Source organism: Jatropha curcas, chromosome 2 (assembly GCF_041381405.1).
Source record: "Jatropha curcas cultivar XTBG-Jc1 chromosome 2, XTBG_Jcur_1.0, whole genome shotgun sequence".
NCBI classification, from domain to species: Eukaryota; Viridiplantae; Streptophyta; class Magnoliopsida; order Malpighiales; family Euphorbiaceae; genus Jatropha; species Jatropha curcas.
The window spans coordinates 31,630,607-31,649,387 of NC_143152.1; the positions used below are offsets into that span (position 1 = coordinate 31,630,607).

An 18,781-nucleotide genomic window follows, 5' to 3' on the forward strand; every position below is an offset into this window, starting at 1 on the left:
ACATCATTTCCTTTGCCTTAATGAGTCCTAAAGATTCTTCACATCTATTCTTGCGAACTAAACATTTACATGCATGCCTTGGTTACTTAAATAAGAGATACAGCATGCTGTTTCATATTCTCTTTTTAAATAAACAGGAACAGCTGTAGACATTTTGAGATTTAGCTGCAAGAAAATGCACTCGGTAGATGCATTGTATTTTGCAATACAAAATCTGGCCAACAAAGAAGTATGGAACAGCTCACATCTAGATCAGCAAATGCTGACCCCACAATGAGACAGTAAAACTTGCAGCAAACATATTCTAAATAAATCATAACAGTGCTACAATGATCACATTAATGAGTAATTAACAGTTCCCATCAAGCTACAATGATCACGTTAATGAGTAATTAACAATTCCCATCAAGCCTAAAACACCCCAAACCATGTGATGACAGGGATCATGTATATAAAATTAACAGATCCCAACAAGCCTAAGAAAACCAGCACTAAAATACAACACATATTTGACACACAAGTCACCCTAAAAAACTTTTCTCTGATCAAATTATGAAACCTTACAATAGACCTACACAAGTTAGCACACCAGAAAAGGAAAAAAAAAATAACAGTTTTCTTTCCCCTCAGATCAGATCAGATCAGACATTCTTCTTCTATGACGACAAAGTGTAATTCTCAAGTTTGGATCTGATGCAGTAACCATGTTGCTTCTAGGTAAAGAAGCTGTCTTCAAATCTGAGCCATTGCATTTTAGACTCTCTTTAAGGATGGTTTTCGCTTCACCAAACCGTGACTTTCTGTTTGAATCCTGTAAAATTGATTTGATAGGAATGTCTGAATAACTGAGGGACTGAGAACCAGAAAATTGCACTGAAGTTCTTGTCCCTGAGATGAAACTTCTGGCTCTTCTGACAATCTCCTTTTCAGAAGCACTTTGCCTTTGACGACTAGCCACAGTAGGATTCATGAATCTAGGGAGAGAACACCGCATGGTTCTTCTTACTCTATTGTCGGTAACTGCAGGAGTTTCATTGACAACCACATTATCTTCTTTCAGATTTCTAGGTGTCTTTTCCTTCTCTTCAGGAACTTGATAAGTGCTTAAGATAAGATTTTTGTTTTCACTTAATAGGAACTCAGCCTTCTGTATTTGATTTCTGATAACCTGACATTCCTCTTCAGCTTCTCTCATTTCCTCTTCAAGTTCCAAGATCTTTTTTTGCCTTAGGTTGAGTATATCCTAATTATAGGCACATATACAAATGATAGTTATAAACATTGTTTTTCAAGAAAACCGATATTTTAGAATTATATTTTTGAGAAGGCACCTCTGGCAGTTCTCCATTAGTTTCGATTGCTCTTGCTCTATTTGCAAAGCTTAAAGAACAGATTGTCTCTCCAACATCTTCTTGGCAAGGGCTCACGTGCACTAGCATTAGAACTTTTGAACTGTCACCTAAAGTGATTGGAACTTGGAAATGTCAAGAATTTTCTAAGCTATGTGAAAAAGCTACTTAAACAGGAAATATTAGGCACATTTTAGTCACAAAGAAATAGCTCCTTTTTATTGCAGGCTTTTACAGGATGCATGACTAATGCACCTCAAGTTTGATTATGTCATTGCCTGTATTCACTGGGTCCCAAACCTCCAATAAGTGAGGCTATTCATTTAAGGTAGTTAGTTACTGTAAAAAAGAAAAGTCAATGAACTACAGCAATTTTGTTATTCCCATGGCCGTTAAAACAAGGAAATGCATCGCAACTATATTAGATGAGCGTAGTGGCTTACCTAATGAATCTTTGAGGATCTGAGTTAGCTTGCTATTTCTGCAACAAAAGATGTGAAATTTACAAATTGCCTGATGGAAGTATGAAAGAGAAATCCCAAAACTGGTATCTTAGCTGCAAGTAAAAACTTACAGCCTGTGTATCACAACAAAAGTAACTAGGGACCCACTACCAGCTTATCAAAGAAAAAGGAAGAGATAATTAAAAATGAACGGTAAAACCAACTGAGGACTTGCCTGTAGGGCACATGGCCTCTCTTTCTTCTAAGAGCAGCAATAACATCACCTAAAGCAGAAAGAGAGAGATTTATGGCCCTTCCCTCATCAAGTGTCTGTCCTGTGGCCCCTGTTTTCAGCAATCTTTCACTACCTCCAAGATCCACCATCCAGAATTTGCTTATTTCTGCTTTGGCTTTCCAATCATCTCCGTGATGAGAAATGTTGATTCTGGTTAAGCTAGACATATAGAACTAAACAGATAATGTAATTATCAAACCAGATTAATTAAACCAATAAGTTCAGAAATTTGAAAAGGCTCCCAACCCACCAGTGTGATCTGCTTGATGCCTCATTCACATTAGTCCATGAAGTAGATCTAGACCGTCTCCCCTTGGCGTACCACCATTTTGCTTTTGCTAAATCTGGGATTTTGACCTCTGTCAAACCCTCAATTTCAACTAATCCTTTTTTGTCTGTTTGGATGTTGAGATTGCTGCGGTGATGTTAGCCAAACCAACGAAGCAACAAATTATAAAAAAGCCTTTAATATGATACATAAGTAAACGATTCGTCAAAGACACCGAGAGACTTAATAGTTACCATCTTGCTGCAGTGTCATATGTTCTATGTGTTGTTTTTGGAGCCAGTAAATCTCTCAGATTTCCCATGTAAACTTCCAACATGCTCATGGAAAATGTTGTAGAAGATGAATTGTCCATAGAAGCTTGACAATACAGCTCCTCCAGTACCCGAGGAATGATCCCAGGCTGGTCTTTTGTACCATCCTAGTGAAATATTTTAACACTCAATGGTTCAACAAAAAAGATCAACATCATCAATGCAAGGGTAACAGGTTTCAAATCTGTCACTGACCATTGTAAATGTCTTGCCAGTCCCAGTTTGACCATAAGCCAATATGCAAACGTTGTGCCCGTCAAGTGCAGATCTTAGAATTGGTTCAACCTCAGCAAAAACATCCTCTAATAGTTTTCGAGCAGCATAAAGACTTACTACAATTCTAAACAAAAAAAAAAAAAAAAAAAAAAATGGAACCCAAAAGAAAATGTGAAATTGAATACTAGTCACTAACCTTGAGTGGTTGATTGATGGAAAACCTTGTCAAATCTGAATTCCTTCCTACTTCCAACAGATTTAACCACAACCTTCTGTAACCCAATTGTCACTGGTTCATGAATTCTTCTTATCTCTGTTTGCAGAAATGGTCTAATCCGACAAAATACTCTAATACAGCCTGAAAATTTCTCAGTAAGCAAAAAGATGATTTAAAAAAAAAAAAAAAAGTTTGAAGCAAACAATAAATAACTACCTTTGATATCTAATATCTTATTTAATGCTTCTTTTCGCTTCTTGTCCAATGAACTTTCCTTTTGTCTCAATTCTGCATTTTGTCATGCAAAATCAATTAAACAAAGGAAACTTTTAAATGTAAAAGACCTTCGAGTACTCGAATTAAGAAAATCATTGTTATTTGCCTACAAACTGAAGGCTGAAACAGCAATCTGCTGTTACTTGGCTTAAATAAATATCCAGAGAAATTAAGAAAAATATACCTTCTAGATTTGATATAGATTGCTCAAGCTCATTCTTTTCCTGCTCAGGAACAACATTAACATCAGTGTATATTGTAAGTGGTGGTGGTAAATCCAGCAAGTCAGTTTCCAGTGGCATTCCATCAAGATAATCCAGGTTTGATCCCATTGGGGATGATTTTATTGACCCTTTCTCATTGTCCAGAGGCAATGAGATCTGCTTCTCCTCCTCAGTGGAAATGAACATTTCTCAACTAACGAAACTGGAAAAAGCAGACCCTTTTACAGAAGCAACAATATTCATAGAACAAGTACACTCCTTTTCCTTAGAAAACACCCCAGCAGAAACAAAGTTGAAAATGAAGAGGGGAAGTTAGACACAAGTCACACGACTAGAACTTACAACAACTGATATAAGAGGAATTGTTTTTCATTTAAAACAACTAATCTATTTGAAGAAACTTCAACATTGACAGAACACCAAAAGCAACTTCAAGAATATCTAACAAATCAAGATTGAAGAAGCATAAATGGAGCTGAATCAAATACACTCAACCCTTTATACAAGAACTGAGCTCAAAAACAATAAAAAACCTGAAATTTAATAAAATCCCATTTATCATAAAGACAGAAAGACAGTGAACTTAATTTTCAAAAGAACCCCAAGAAATAAGGAAACCCTAGGACTTGAAGCAAGAAAAACAAAAAGAAGTCAAAAGCTGAGCATAAATTTCTCAAAAACCCCAGAAATTTGAGAAGCCCAAGAACTTATTTGCAATGATTGAACAATATTTGGAGTCTGATTAAGAGGCGTGAAAGTGTTTTTTGTACAGTCTTTATTCAAGTCCAAAATGAATTGGCCAATAAAAAAGTGAAAATGCAGTGAGATATATTATTCTATGGTTGGTCCAGTTCACTTCATTCAGATCTATATATAAAAAAAATGAACTGTAGAGTATTGATTTTTCATGGAGGAGCGTATGGAGGGTAGGGGCAAGAGGGGAATCAATGTGGAAATGTGAAGCTTTTTAAGCTTTATTATAGAACCTAACGTTGAAATTGAGGAACTTGTTTCAAAGTCCTAATTGATGTGATTGTATTTGTAGACAATATAGTACTTAACGCCGGTGGTCACCACCCAAAACTTGGTAGGAGTTTTAGCATATAAAAGGACTGATTCATTAATTAATTCTGTTATGCAAAATTAATTATTTTAAAAATTATTAGTTATTTTAGTAATTAATTCAAACATTATAATATCAAATTCTATGTAAAATGACATTTTAAAAAGCTGTTGTTTCCAAATAGAGTGATATACAAAAGCTACTATTTTAAAAAAGCTGGATGTTATCGTCTTGGTTTAAGAAGTGTTTATTAAGATAGTAAACGACCTCAAAGGTGAGAATCCGAATTCAATTTCTGATATTAACAAGGATAAAAAATCTTTAAATCAAACGGAATTAAATCTCTTGATTATACAAAAAAAACTAACAGTGATATTTAAAAAAAACTCTCTTAATAACCACTGAATTTAAGTTTTGAACCTATATAAATATATATTTTTGAAAAATAATATGGTAGAAAAAGAATTATGGAAAAAGAAAGTAATATTCATAGGCAATGGATTAATATATCTTGGCTGCTAATTAAAAAGAAAGTAATATTAACTGGATTAATATATCTTGAGAACAACTTAAACCTGCCTAAAATGGAAGAAATTTAAGGTTGCTGAACTGGCGTGGGGGCGTTGATTTACTAATTTTGATTAAAAAAAGTGGGGATTTCCACATACATTTGCTGACGCGGCAGGATTAGATTTGTCGGAGCTTTGGCGTTGGGATACTCGTGATTCTGAGGATTTTGTTTTACAGACTGAGACTTGGCGTTAACGGTAAAGCTGTAATATTGAGGGGGTCAGAGTACGTTTTGGGCCGTTGGATTTTAAAATTGGAAGTTGTTCGTTTATTTGAAGTCATGGGTTTCCTTCTCACTGGATAACTACTTGTTGGGACTTGGAACTTAGAATCTTCTTAAAGCAAACCCTTTCCTTTATTTATTTTCATATTTATTAGTAGTAATTAATTAATTTTCTGGGTAGATCTAACTCTCCGATTGATTATGTTATTACAGTATTGCCCATCCATTCTTTTTTCTCTGTCAAAACAGGAGAATGTCAGAAGAAGGGTACTGTGCATATCTCAAATTAGAGGTGCAAAGAAAAATTCCTAGTTTGTAAAGCAAAGTCAAAGACCCAATAAATAAAATTTAATAGACAGTGCAAAAACTACGTGAACCCAACACTCAATGTGCTTCAACACGTAGACATCGCTATGTGGCAATTAGTCAAATCCTATTGGCCATTACAATATTACTTTTTAGATATCAAAATTTCCTTACCAACCCCTTGAATATAGTATGAATTTAAAAACCGAATTACAAATTATGTAATTTCCATCTCTCACCATCCTACACACAGACAATCCAAAGCCCACATCTACTGGTTTTTGCAGCTAAATGGGTGCGGGCTCTGCACCCATTTGATGGTGGTCTGAGTTACTCAAACTAGCCGGCACACTGCCTCTTCGACTGACTGCTTCCACGTGCCACCTGCCATTTGGCATGGCATTTTAGTTTTACCCCCTCCCCCCCTTTTTTATTAAAGTTGTTGTTGCAGTAATAATTTATAGGGTTCACTATTTACTTCTAGTAACTATGGTAACTTCTGACATTTTATCACCATCGCATTAATTTTACTGTGATTAAAATTAAGAGCAAGTTAGGAATAAATTACTCTTTTCATTATTTTGATTGATTTTTTTTATGTAGATGACTAATAGAAAATTAGTAAAAAATTAAAAATGTAAGAACTATTTAATTAATTTTTGAAAAATAAAAAATTTTGATTAACGCATTTGTCTGTTGTCTATATTATAAAAATTGATAGTAATTCATCCAATTCGCAAATGATCTCCATAGAAAAAAAGAGCAGACAGAAAATGAAGTATCAAGCATGCATATGTCATCATTGCTTGTAATTGTCATTTTGTTTTATCGTGACAGTGATATACAAATTATAATTATCAAACCCAATGAAAATGAGAGAAATTTAGGAAAATTATTTTGGAATGTGTGTCTTCTTCTTCCTTTTTTTTTTTGAACAGTTTGTGTCTTTTTATAACCAATTATTTTGTGATTTGGGGTATATATTACATAACATATGATCTTATAAATATTATAACATACATAGAAAGATAAAAATAATAATTTTAATATATATGGGAGACCCAATGAACCGAAATGAGATTATAAGATTTTTATAGTGCAGAAGGCTCGAACTATAAGTGATTGCATTTGATTGGCGAGTAATTTATATTAAAAATAATAATGCAATAGAATTATATCATATATATTTAAAAAAACGATATTAAGGTCAGTATCATGAATTAAAATAATTAATTATAATAATAATAGTTTAAGGACAAGACACCCTTAAATTTTATTGCTGAAAAAAAATATTTATGGACAGGAACAACACCTAAAATCTTAAAAAATTATCAAATGCTACGGTGAATGTTTAGATCTCAAACATAGAAATGCACGACGTCGTCGAGCGAAAAAATTGACAGATAAGGATTTCACAGGCTTAGGCTTACCTTTGACTTACACTTTCCCGTTCAGTTTATGAGAGAAAAGTCTGTTTATGATTTTCTGTTCCCAAATCTCTCCTCTTCTTCTCCCTCTTCCTTCGCTATGTGAAATTTGACGAAGATAATAAAAACAAAGCACAGACAAAATCACAACAATTTCTAGGGTTTTAAACTCTCGAATCTATTGAATCAAACACTATTAAGATTCCTACTCTCTCTTGAATTCCATCTCTTTCCCGTAAGTTACTGCACAATTCTCCCCCTTATTTTTGTTTCCTCTGTACGATCATTGAAACTCTGATTGCTCCCTTTTAATTTATTTGCATTATCAGTCTTCTCTTGTTCTGTTTTGACTTATTGGTGTGCGGAATCAACTATCCATTCACTTAATCTTTTCCTTTTTAGGGTTTGGATCCTATTTTTTATCGGCGATTTTATAATACTAAATATTAGTCTTGAGTCCTAAATTTATTTCTCGATGAATTATTTGTTTAAGTGGTTTTTAAATTAAGCAATACAGACCAGCTGGGATATTAAGAAGGTGATTACGACCTTGTTCAAAATTATCTAACGAGTGATTATATATTTTTATTTGCGATTTCATATGCATATTTCATATTTATGTTTTTTTAATGTTTGGTTTTGGAGAATATTCTTCTGCCCTGGTTATGGCGTTGTGGCTTTAGTATGTATTGAGCTGACATTTGTGCTGAAAACGCGTAGATATATATGGGTACGTGAAGTGGGGTAACTTGCAATTTTGGTATAGATGATCTTACAATTGTAGCATGGCAACTCTATTGCTATAAAATAGAAATGGAAGCTGTATCAGGAATAATATGCTTTATGATACTGGCTTCACTGTTCCATTCTGATGAATTCAAATTTGTATTGACCAGTTTCACTCTTTGTTTTGCTCCTGTCTTTGTAAGGTAGTGATGCTATTGTTGGTCCTGGTTGATCTTGATTGTCACCTTTTCATGTTCTTCTACCCATTTTGCATATGTTTTTATTTGGGATTTACATTTTCTAGTTTTAGTTAGTGATATTTGTACAGAGTTACTTTGTACAAGGAATCTAGCTTTAGAAGCATTTTTACATAGCGAAGCACTTAGAATTTGTTTTAGAGCTTCTGTTATTATTCACTTTAAATGAAAATATTAAACACCAGTAGTTTCCTCCCTATTGGGATAGCTCTGAACAGATTATAGCATTGGTACTGATTGTTAAGGAGTAGGTGATCAGTTCTTCAAGAAAATAGATGTAAATAGTTTTGATTGGTGCATTTTGTTAGCACCATATCGAAGGAATTGAAATATGGTTGCTACTTAGTTTTATGTTAACTGATTGCAAATTTGTATTAAATTAGGGGTTGTTGCAATGCACCGCGTGGGTAGTGCAGGGAACAATTCCAATTCTGTTCGCCCGCGTAAAGAGAAGAGGCTTACTTATGTTCTGAGTGATGCTGATGATACAAAGGTGAAGCAATCTTGTACTTGTTTTTATATATGTTGTCCATTTTGGTGAACTGCAAAGCTTTTGAATTTAGGAAGTTGCTTTTATTACTGTAAGTGCGCTTTATGTTAATTAATTAATTAATTTGTTATGAGTGGAAATGAGGGGAGCTGGAGTGTATTTTGTGGTCGGCACTTTTCTTGGTGATGTGGTACAAAAATGTTTCACTTACTAATTGGTATATGCAGTGTCAAATCCATGCCTGTGTCTTCTCTCCAGTTTGAATTTCTTATCTAAAATTTATTTATAGTTCAGTGCTTCTCTTGCTAGCTCGTTAATACTGCTAAACATATATTCCTTACATACCTTCTCCTGTGTGTTCTATAAAATATTCAGTAGCATAATAATATTGCCTATTATGCTGCCGACATTAGATATAAAATCTTGTATGCTCATGTTTTTAAGTTCATTATGGTAAATTTGTTCTGATTACTAAATAATAGCAATAAATTATGCTGAGGCCTCCATCGTTGTTTGCCATTTTATCTTTCTGTAATCAATTTAGGGATGGGAACTGTGCTCCCTTCTGTTGCAAATTTATAGGAATTTAAATCAATACTTGCTGCAACATAAACTTGATGTATTTGCAAAGGCTGATATTCTTCCATTTGATTTGCAACTGACATTTCAAATGTATAATGAGGGCAACCTCCTCTCTCCAATTTCATCCTTCTTGTTTTCTCAAGAACTTGTGTGTTTGGGAAGCAAATTTTGAATGATTATAGATACTAATGTTTTTTCTAAAGAACTTGTGTGTTTAGGTAGCATTTTTGACTGTTAATGGAGTTACAAACACTAATGTTGCTCTTTTTGGATATCTATTTTGCAGCATTGTGCTGGCATAAATTGCTTGGCTGTGTTAAAGTCATCTGTATCTGATAAGGGTGATTACCTCTTCACTGGGAGTCGTGATGGCACATTGAAGAGATGGGCAGTGGATGAAGATTCAGCTACATGCTTAGCTACATTTGAGTCCCATGTCGATTGGGTACCTTCTTTTGCCCTATGGCAATGTCTTCATTATTATGTAGCCGTGGGTCTTTTTGTAGAAGAGTTGTATGTGAAAACCTGCTCTCTCCCATTTGTCTTTAATTGAACAAGTATCTAATATGATGCTTTACTGCTCCTTATCTTTTTGCAGAAGATTAGTGCTACATTTATTCTTATTACACACATAAGGTGCAACTATAAAAATGGGTGTTTAATGGCATATTTCTGATTATGTAGGTAAATGATGCTGTCCTTGTTGGTGATAGTACACTTGTCTCCTGCTCCTCAGACACCACCCTCAAGGTCTGTCAATCTCCATATTTAGTTTTAGGTTAGTGATTGGTTGTTTTCTTGTTGGTTGACTTGGTTTGTTATTTGTTTTTGTGATATACCAGACATGGAATTGCTTGTCTGATGGAAATTGTACCAGGACTCTCCGTCAGCACTCTGACTATGTTACTTGTCTCGCTGGAGCAGAAAAAAATGTAATTTCTGTGCCAGCTTTTTCCCTTTTTGTGGATCTTGTTATGTGCTTGGATCAAAGGAACAACAACTTGCTATTTTATTTTCATGCTTGAATCATGTTTGTTATCAAAGTCGTCTTCTGATCCTCTTCTAGTGTCATGCATTTTAGGGCAATATTGTTGCCTCTGGTGGCCTTGGCGGGGAGGTTTTCGTATGGGATCTTGAAGCTGCACTTGCTCCAGTCTCAAAGTCAAATGACGCAATGGAAGATGATTGTTCTAATGGAGTCAGTGGCTCTGGTAATTCATTGCCCATGACAAGTTTGCGCACTATTAGCTCAAACAGCAACATAACTATGCATACAACTCAGCCTCATGGATATGTGCCAATTGCTGCCAAAGGCCATAAGGAGTCAGTTTACGCATTGGCAATGAATGATAGTGGAACTATTCTTGTCTCTGGTGGAACTGAAAAGGTATACTCTTTCATTATGGTAATTAATGTGTTGTTTTGTTATTCCAATGCACTTTATGCATGCAATATGAATAATATATATTTATGAAGCTTCTGAGGAACATTTATATTTAATCATTTAATAGTTTGAAAAGTTTTCTAGAGTATTACAAGCAACAATCATTTGTGGATTGACTTTATTCCTATAGGTTGTGCGTGTTTGGGATCCAAGAACTGGTTCAAAGACTATGAAGCTAAGAGGGCACACTGATAATATCAGGGCTCTGCTTCTGGATTCTACTGGCAGGTTTGTTGAATGGATCTGCAGCTAGATCTTTTAGCTGAAAATTTATGTCAATCATATTGTGCTTAGACAGCTTTTGACTTTCAATTGGGTTTGCTTGATCTTTTCTTGACCAATTGCTCTTCATTTTAGCTGGTTCAATTGGATGGCTTATTGATATTTCATTCATGTAATTATATTTTTTAGTTAATTTAGTGACAGTTTCCAAATATCATTCTTTCAGGTATTGCTTATCGGGATCTTCTGATTCTATGATCAGGTAGATTTTGCAAACTTCCTGCCTTCTTACTTCTCTTTATTTTATATGCTCCACTTGAACATTTAAATGTTTAAAACTTGTCTTTTATTATTTATGGATTGTCTTATAGGTTATGGGACCTTGGTCAGCAGCGTTGTTTGCATTCATATGCTGTGCATACAGATTCTGTTTGGGCACTTGCCAGCACCCCAACATTTAGTCATGTTTACAGCGGTGGGAGGGATCTTTCTGTAAGTAGATTTTCTTGCAAGCCAAACTGATGAAATCTACCCATTTTCTCATGTATTTCCCTTTATTTTTTAGTTTTGACACTCAAATTTTTGATGCCCAATTCTGTTTATACCTTTAGTTGTACTTGACGGACCTGGCAACAAGAGAGAGCCTTTTGCTTTGCACCAAGGAGCATCCCATTTTGCAATTGGCATTGCATGACGATAGCATATGGGTTGCAACAACAGATTCATCAGTTGATAGATGGCCTGCTGAAGGATGCAATCCTCAAAAGGTCTTTCAAAGGGGAGGTTCATTTTTAGCTGGAAACTTGTCTTTTTCAAGGGCAAGGGTTTCTTTAGAAGGATCTACCCCAGTAAGTGTCCTTAATGCATAAATTTCACTTAAAAATCCTAACACCTAAGTTGGATAGAGTAATCTTTTGGGCAATTAAATTTTTGTATAGTTCTTTGTGTTTCTTATGCTTGGTTTCTTATATTTATTAATTGCCTTGCCGTCCAAAGAATACATGCATGCAATGATTGTATCAATTTCTTTGTAGTGCATGTCGGTCTATGTTCCCCTATCCCCCCCCCCCCCAAAAAAAAAAAAAAAGTACCGACTTTTTCCAACATTTATCTTATATTGATGTTTTGTTTTGACTTGAGTATATGTGATCTGTTTGAATAGAATCTTTCTTTCTCTAGATGTTGGACACAGACTTTTTTCACCTTTTTTGTAAAATACTTGACATTTTGTAGGTTCCAGTCTACAAAGAACCAACATTGAGCATTCCTGGAACTCCAGCAATAGTGCAACATGAGATTTTAAATAATAGAAGGCATGTCCTGACTAAGGTAAAACCTGCTTTGACATAAATGTGTTAATTTTTGTGGAACTTGAGTTTGTGAAACTTATTGATCATAACTGGTTGATAGGATACTGCTGGTTCAGTGAAGCTATGGGAGATCACAAGGGGTATTGTAGTTGAGGACTATGGAAAGGTTAAATCTCTTTCTTTCCACAAATATGTGAATATGTGTTTTTATTTTTGGCATTATGGTTTTCTTAATTTCTAGCAGTGGTAATTACGGTGCTGCAGGGATATGCTTCATCATTATTTGTTCATATATAAGTGCGCTCATGTTTGGTGCAATGTATTAATTTTTTTTTTCCAGGTGTCTTTTGAGGAGAAAAAGGAACAATTATTTGAAATGGTATCTAAGATGAATTTTTCCTGAATGCATTGAAGTTATAGAGTGGGACTTTTGCTGGATCTTACTGGTGTTTCGTTTACTTATCTAGGTAAGCATTCCGGCATGGTTCACTGTGGATACGAGGCTTGGAAGCTTGTCTGTCCATTTGGACACACCGCAATGCTTTTCTGCAGAGATGTATTCTGCAGACCTTAACATAGCTGGAAAACCTGAGGATGATAAGGTAAATGATAACTGAATGTCAAATTGGTGATTCTGTTATGGTGGAAGGCCTTCTAATGTTGTAAATGATCTTCTAAGTTTTATATTTATTTCTGGAACCAATTGCTTACCATTAGGCTTGTTAATGTTGTCAGATTTATAATTACATTTACTCATGATTGCAGGTTAATCTGGCTCGTGAAACCCTAAAAGGCCTATTGGCTCATTGGTTGGCCAAAAGAAGGCATAGACTTGGATCTCAAGCTTCAGCTAATGGGGATGTTTTATCTGGGAAAGATATTACTCCGAGAAGTCTTGGGCATTCCAGAATTGAGGTAGATGGTAGTGCTGAAAATGACTCCATGGTGTATCCTCCATTTGAATTTTCAACAGTTTCCCCTCCTTCGATTATCACCGAAGGTTCTCAAGGAGGTCCTTGGAGAAAGAAAGTTACTGATTTAGATGGAACAGAGGATGAAAAGGACTTCCCTTGGTGGTGCCTAGAATGTGTATTGCATAATCGCCTCCCTCCAAGGGAAAATACCAAGTAATGTTTTCACCTTATTGCTTTCTTCTTCTATGTGTGTTAGAATGTGTCTGTTTCACTGAATTAACATTTTTCTTGTGAGTCATAGTGAAGCATGTTTGTGTGAAACTATGTATCTGTTGTACGCCATTAGAGTTCTTGTTCTTTGAATTTATTTTGCATGACTTGGAATGTTTATGTGAATATACTTCCTTTTGGACTTATATTTGCTTTTAACAATGAATACATTCTTGTTTATGTTCCAAGTTGATTGAGTATGTTTCTTTGCCGGGTAAAATAATTAAATTATTGAATTTCTGCAGGTGCAGCTTTTATCTGCATCCATGTGAAGGTTCAGGCGTCCAGATCCTCACCCAAGGCAAATTGAGTGCACCCCGCATACTGAGGATACATAAAGTGAGTGAGTTTAGTTCAGTCATAAAAGAAAATTTATGATATGAATGGGTTGGCAAAATGAGCAGGTTTGGTTTGGGTTTGTAATAACCCATTAGCATTTATATGGATATCCATATATATTTAAACCCATATCTCACACACCCATTTATGCTCACCCAACCCCCAACCAGCACACCCCACCCCACCCCACCCCCCCCCCCCCCCCCCACACACACACACACACAACCCGCAAAAAAAAAAGGGCTAATACTCAACTCACTATAAACAGCAGCAGGACAATCTTGACCAAACAAATTTGGATGCCTCCACTAGTTACCTTGGGAGCTTAAAACAGTATTTTGATTAAACGCCTATTTGCTTTTTGATGTTTGTGATGCACTGAAACTAGTTGGCAAGTTTGAAAGTAATTTTGACTGATTTAATTTTAAAAAATTTAAGACATGTTTTTAATTATTTTTTTAAATATCTGCTGCTACAAGTAAAATATTAGAAATTATAGACTCATAAAGATATAAGGAAATACATTTGTGTTTGGGTTGAAGGTCATACAAAGGAAACTATCGAGTCCTTTTAATACATATGTTTTCCAACTATCATCCATGGATTAACGCATCTGCATTGTATAATTTCTGGATAATCAATTTAAGTACCACTTAGTACACTACAAGAAATTTAATTTAAAGAAAGAACCCAGAGTGACAAATCAAATTTATTCTTGTTTTTTTTTTTTTTTTTTTTTTTTTTCCGAGTATTGGGAATGTGGGAGGGGGAGTTGAACTTGAGTGTATGCCCAAGTTATATATCTCTTGGCTTAACCTGTGACTGCACACTTATTATCGCTAATTCATTTCAAATAAGGGCAATTGTGATGATATATATGCCTTTATAATTTAAACATAACTTGATAGTATTATCCTCGTAGTATATGTTAAGTGGCAAGCTGCTGTGACAATCGTATAGTTCCAGAACATAATGTTATTTAAAAATCAGTTTGAGGAGACAGCATCAATACTCTCCATCATGATAAAATCCCACATTGCTTCATTGTGGGAAATGATGGTGCACTATGGACTAGTCTCGTCTTCTAATATCCTTATGCGACTAAAATAAGCAACTTGTAAGTTTTTAGTATTATAACATCTTAATGTTTTAGCTTTGTTGAAATAATTAAGTTAATGATTTTAAAATTTTATCATGTATTATAATGTAAGAACTAATGATCTAAAAAGACGATGTTTTTGTAGTCTGTTGACAAGTTTGTTTGGGTTGGTATATAAGGAGACAATGACACTTAATTTCCTTCTAGAACTATAGAGTCAAAATATTGGTGTCAAACTAAAGAGAATTTCTCCCTTTAACTATAGAAATTACTTTCTGTGATCACTATTCGTTGATTGTAGAACTGGGATCTTGAGGGTTTACAATTAATACCTCACTGAAATGATTATTATAATTCCTTTACCAATAATGCCTCACTGATAATTCGTGTACTGTAATAGAAGTAACTTCTAATGATAAAATGGAAAATTTAACCATAAAACATTAATGCAAGTTGAAATAAATAATCAGCCGCAGAAGCACCCACATAACTAAAATAACTGTGTTAAATTATTCAATTTATGTATTGGGTGGTCAGTACAACTTAGCCATGTAATATATCTCAAGTCACAAAGCATTTGATCACTGATAGGGTCGCATCTCCATTTTATGTGCATGGTTGTGCTTTTGGTGTGACTATCATTCACTAGCTGACTTACAAAATTGTACCAAATTGTCATTGGAATTAGAACGAGGGGAAGTTGATGTACATGAGAAGATTTTTTACCTTTGATGAGAGAAATTGTCACTGGTGGTTACGAAAATAGCATCAGCCATGCATTTGAAAGACATTGAACATAAGATGTCATAGACATTAAAGTTTTTGTTAGGTTCTATTCTTGCTGCCTGTTTGAGTGGTTTATGGCCTACCATGCTCTGGTGCTGTGTTTATGTAGGTTGTCAATTACGTTGTAGAAAAGATGCTCCTTGACAAACCGCTGGATAACGTTAATCCTGATGGAGCATTTGCTCCTGGAATTGGTGGACCGTTGCAGCATTCAGCAGTTGGAGATGGATCCTATAGAACTGGATTGAAGCCTTGGCAAAAGCTTAGGCCTTCCATAGAGATTTTGTGCAACAATCAGGTAATGGGAATGCATTTTTTTTTTTTTTTTCATGTAAGTGCCTTTGAAAATGTTATTTATTTTGGCAAGTATGTTAGCACTTCTGCCTATCTGGCATCCGTCCTTCTTTCAAAACTGTTCTCTCTTGTTTGTGCTTTCCATTTTGTCAAATAAACTGCTAATGAGAAATTACAATATAGATCATAACTGGACATGTCAACTATAATTTATTTCATTCATGTGAATTATACTAAAGTTGTTTTATTCGTCCTGTGGAGTTGAACCGTTCATTCTTGTAGATACTTGGTACTTGTGCTTAATGATATTATTCTGCATTTTCCAGGTCTTATCTCCGGACATGAGCTTAGCCACTGTGAAAGCTTACATATGGAAGAAATCTGAGGATCTAGTACTTAACTACAGGGTAGTTCAGGGAAGGTGATTTCATGTGACTTTTGGGAGAAGGTGAGTATTAAATTGACATTATCTTCTCCTGATTTTATTCAATGAGCATCTTAATATTTGATTGGACCTTTTCTCCTTCAATCAAAATGTATGTGCTCTCTCTCTCTCTCTCTCTATATATATATATATATATATATATATATATAAAAGCATTAGGTTAGTTGAAAATATACTGAAGTATAGGGGGAATTTGTTTACAATTTGTCTAGACAATGATGATATTTGATTTACTGAGAGTGGCCTTATTGTTGAACATGCTAAGTTGTGCTCATTTGGTTGTTTGTAGAACAAACAGTTGCTCAGTTTTCAGACTTGTATTGGGCACAGGTGGATTTCACTTGTGATGATGGAAATCTGGTGCTTGTGTAAAATATTGAGGAATACATTGATTCTTCATGGATGCTCGGTGCGATCAGTCTTATCATAAGGATCCTTGTATATTTGGAAAACCAATCGATATCTGAACTAGCTGAGAAGATCCTGGTTAGCCTTTTCCTTGTTGGACAGATGGTATATAACTTTGTCTAGACATCATCTAGACTTTTTTTGATGGACATTGCACAGCCCTAGGGCATACAATGCGGCAGTACAAGGGTTTGTGACTGCTGAAGAAGTATGGCAAGTGTTCCTAGGAGGGGTTCCAAATTAGAGTTATGATGCCGAAAGCTTTGTAGATTTGTATTGTTGGGTACCAATTACAATACATAGCCATAGAAACTGTTACTAAGGTTTTCTTTTTCTTCTTCTTTTTTTAATTTGTTCGTTTTCTTTTTGTGGAAATAATACTATTCCCCATTCATTTTGATCTAGTCATTATATTTTTCTGCCTACAATTTTGTTTCCTTGCGCTCAAACTGCATAATCATTCAATGAGACTAGTTTAAAGATTCTCAGGTTGCTGTATACAACTCCAAATGAGTCTTGTTATGTCATTCCTATTGGATTATCAGTGAAATAATTTATTTTTCAATCTTTTTTTCTTTTATTTTCAAAGTTAGAATATGATCAGTAAGTGACTACTTGTGGCCCATTTTTGAAGCAATCACTTGGTTCATGATTCTCCTTTGAATGGTAGTTATACTTTCTGTGGCATCCTTTTCTTAAGGCTTCTTATCAAATTTGTTTTTAACATAAACATGTTTATGCTGGTGGAACAGAAATTACGTTCAGCTAGGCACTATTATACTATTATTTTTTTTATGAAACATATTTTTTTTCCTTTTGATTTAAGGGTATTGGAAAATAATTGAAAAAATAGGGATTTCGAATTTATATTTGTTTGAAATAAAAAATTTTATTTCGATAATGTGCTCTAGCTGGAGGTTGGAAGTGTGATAGAGTGATGGTGGAGGGTATTAAACGAGCAATAGATGGAGGAAGATGTGAACTTGTAATTACATGGAGAAAAATATTAAAATATTAGTGAGTACTTAGTTACAAATGGATCATATGATGCCGTTTTAATTATGTTCAGCCAATGATTTCCTATAATGTTTTCTTTTTTTCATGGTACAGTATAATCTAAAACCCAATAAGTAGGCCTACATGTCATCTAAATACTTAATTCATAGTGCATTAATTAATTATTACTTAACTTTGTTTTGGAGCTACATCAGTAATCCTCAAAATATATTAAATTAATAGCAGAAAATTAAAAGAAAAAAAAAAAAATTTTAAGTAGACAAAAGTGGAAAAGCTCAATGAAGAAAATAGATTTTTTCCTTTTTATTTTCCTCGGCCGGGTTTGGCTTTCCGTGGCAAATGCTACGTCGTCCAGTCGTTTTGATGGGGTTATCTTTGGTCTGCCTCTATAGTATAGTATAGTACAGTGTAGTACAGTATACCCTGACAAATCATTGTCACTTAGAAAGGCCACCCCAATAATGGCAATTTGGTTGGTAGGTAGGTACCAGCAATTGGTTCAAACAAAACCCATTTTATAAAAAATTTTATTTGTATTTTGAAAAATATATATTAATTTTTTAAAATTATATAATAATCAATTATATTTGATTGAATTGAATAAAAAAACTACTCTTTTATATATAGAGTTCATTTGTTATTATTGGTAGTACAGTATATAAAGTTTTGCAATTTAATATTTTATGAGTCTAAAACTAATTTTTTTAAAAAAAAATTAAATTAAAATGATTTATTATTCATTGGCCAGCATTTTTTTTAAGTTTTCGAATCAACAGATCTTATTGCCAATAATAATATTGTCAAAATCACCTATGTCATTGTTATAGATATTTGTTCAATCACTTTCTAAAACGTCTATTTAAAAATAATAAAAAAAACTGCGTATTTCTCTTGAGAGAAATTTATTTTGGTCTTTCTTGAAAAAAAAATAATAATAATTCTAGTTCCATCGTTGGATGGAGAGTTCGC

At 34.2% G+C, this 18,781-nt stretch overlaps 2 protein-coding genes across 3 annotated transcripts; one reads left to right on the forward strand and one right to left on the reverse strand.

Moving 5' to 3' along the window:
* Positions 1–309: 309 nt before the first annotated feature.
* LOC105647640 (P-loop containing nucleoside triphosphate hydrolases superfamily protein) lies at positions 310–4,622 on the reverse strand. The gene is made up of 10 exons (XM_012233805.4): positions 3,581–4,622; positions 3,337–3,408; positions 3,100–3,261; positions 2,883–2,989; positions 2,610–2,794; positions 2,338–2,502; positions 2,028–2,246; positions 1,793–1,830; positions 1,332–1,459; positions 310–1,243 (listed from the first exon to the last, which is right to left on the reverse strand). Exons 1-10 carry the CDS (start codon positions 3,804–3,806, stop codon positions 632–634), a joined length of 1,914 nt encoding a protein of 637 aa, XP_012089195.1. The 5' UTR covers positions 3,807–4,622; the 3' UTR covers positions 310–631.
* A 2,509-nt stretch (positions 4,623–7,131) lies between these two features.
* LRS1 (Transducin/WD40 repeat-like superfamily protein) lies at positions 7,132–17,223 on the forward strand. 2 transcript variants are annotated; one of them, XM_012233802.4, is made up of 19 exons: positions 7,132–7,444; positions 8,576–8,685; positions 9,551–9,709; positions 9,949–10,014; positions 10,107–10,196; positions 10,346–10,651; positions 10,839–10,936; positions 11,157–11,192; positions 11,302–11,422; positions 11,542–11,778; positions 12,164–12,259; positions 12,341–12,406; positions 12,581–12,619; positions 12,708–12,842; positions 13,006–13,367; positions 13,670–13,763; positions 15,758–15,946; positions 16,269–16,390; positions 16,677–17,223. In XM_012233802.4, exons 2-18 carry the CDS (start codon positions 8,587–8,589, stop codon positions 16,365–16,367), a joined length of 2,292 nt encoding a protein of 763 aa, XP_012089192.1. In that variant the 5' UTR covers positions 7,132–7,444; positions 8,576–8,586; the 3' UTR covers positions 16,368–16,390; positions 16,677–17,223. The 2 variants fall into 2 exon arrangements, with proteins under 2 accessions (XP_012089192.1, XP_012089193.1); XM_012233803.4 differs by having other exon boundaries at positions 16,718–17,223.
* Positions 17,224–18,781: the final 1,558 nt, after the last annotated feature.

What these genes read in the sequence shown, in the direction of transcription:
- LOC105647640 (XM_012233805.4), bottom strand. Translation starts at nt 3,806, where the DNA reads ATGTTCATTTCCACTGAGGAGGAGAAGCAGATCTCATTGCCTCTGGAC. An exon ending in GCATCAAGCAGATCACACTG is followed by an intron (nt 2,247 to 2,337) that starts GTGGGTTGGGAG and finishes CTATATGTCTAG; the next exon opens with CTTAACCAGAATCAACATTT. An exon ending in AGAGGCCATGTGCCCTACAG is followed by an intron (nt 1,831 to 2,027) that starts GCAAGTCCTCAG and finishes CTTTTGTTGCAG; the next exon opens with AAATAGCAAGCTAACTCAGA.
- LRS1 (XM_012233802.4), top strand. Translation starts at nt 8,587, where the DNA reads ATGCACCGCGTGGGTAGTGCAGGGAACAATTCCAATTCTGTTCGCCCG. An exon ending in GCGGTGGGAGGGATCTTTCT is followed by an intron (nt 11,423 to 11,541) that starts GTAAGTAGATTT and finishes TTATACCTTTAG; the next exon opens with TTGTACTTGACGGACCTGGC. An exon ending in AGGAACAATTATTTGAAATG is followed by an intron (nt 12,620 to 12,707) that starts GTATCTAAGATG and finishes TTACTTATCTAG; the next exon opens with GTAAGCATTCCGGCATGGTT.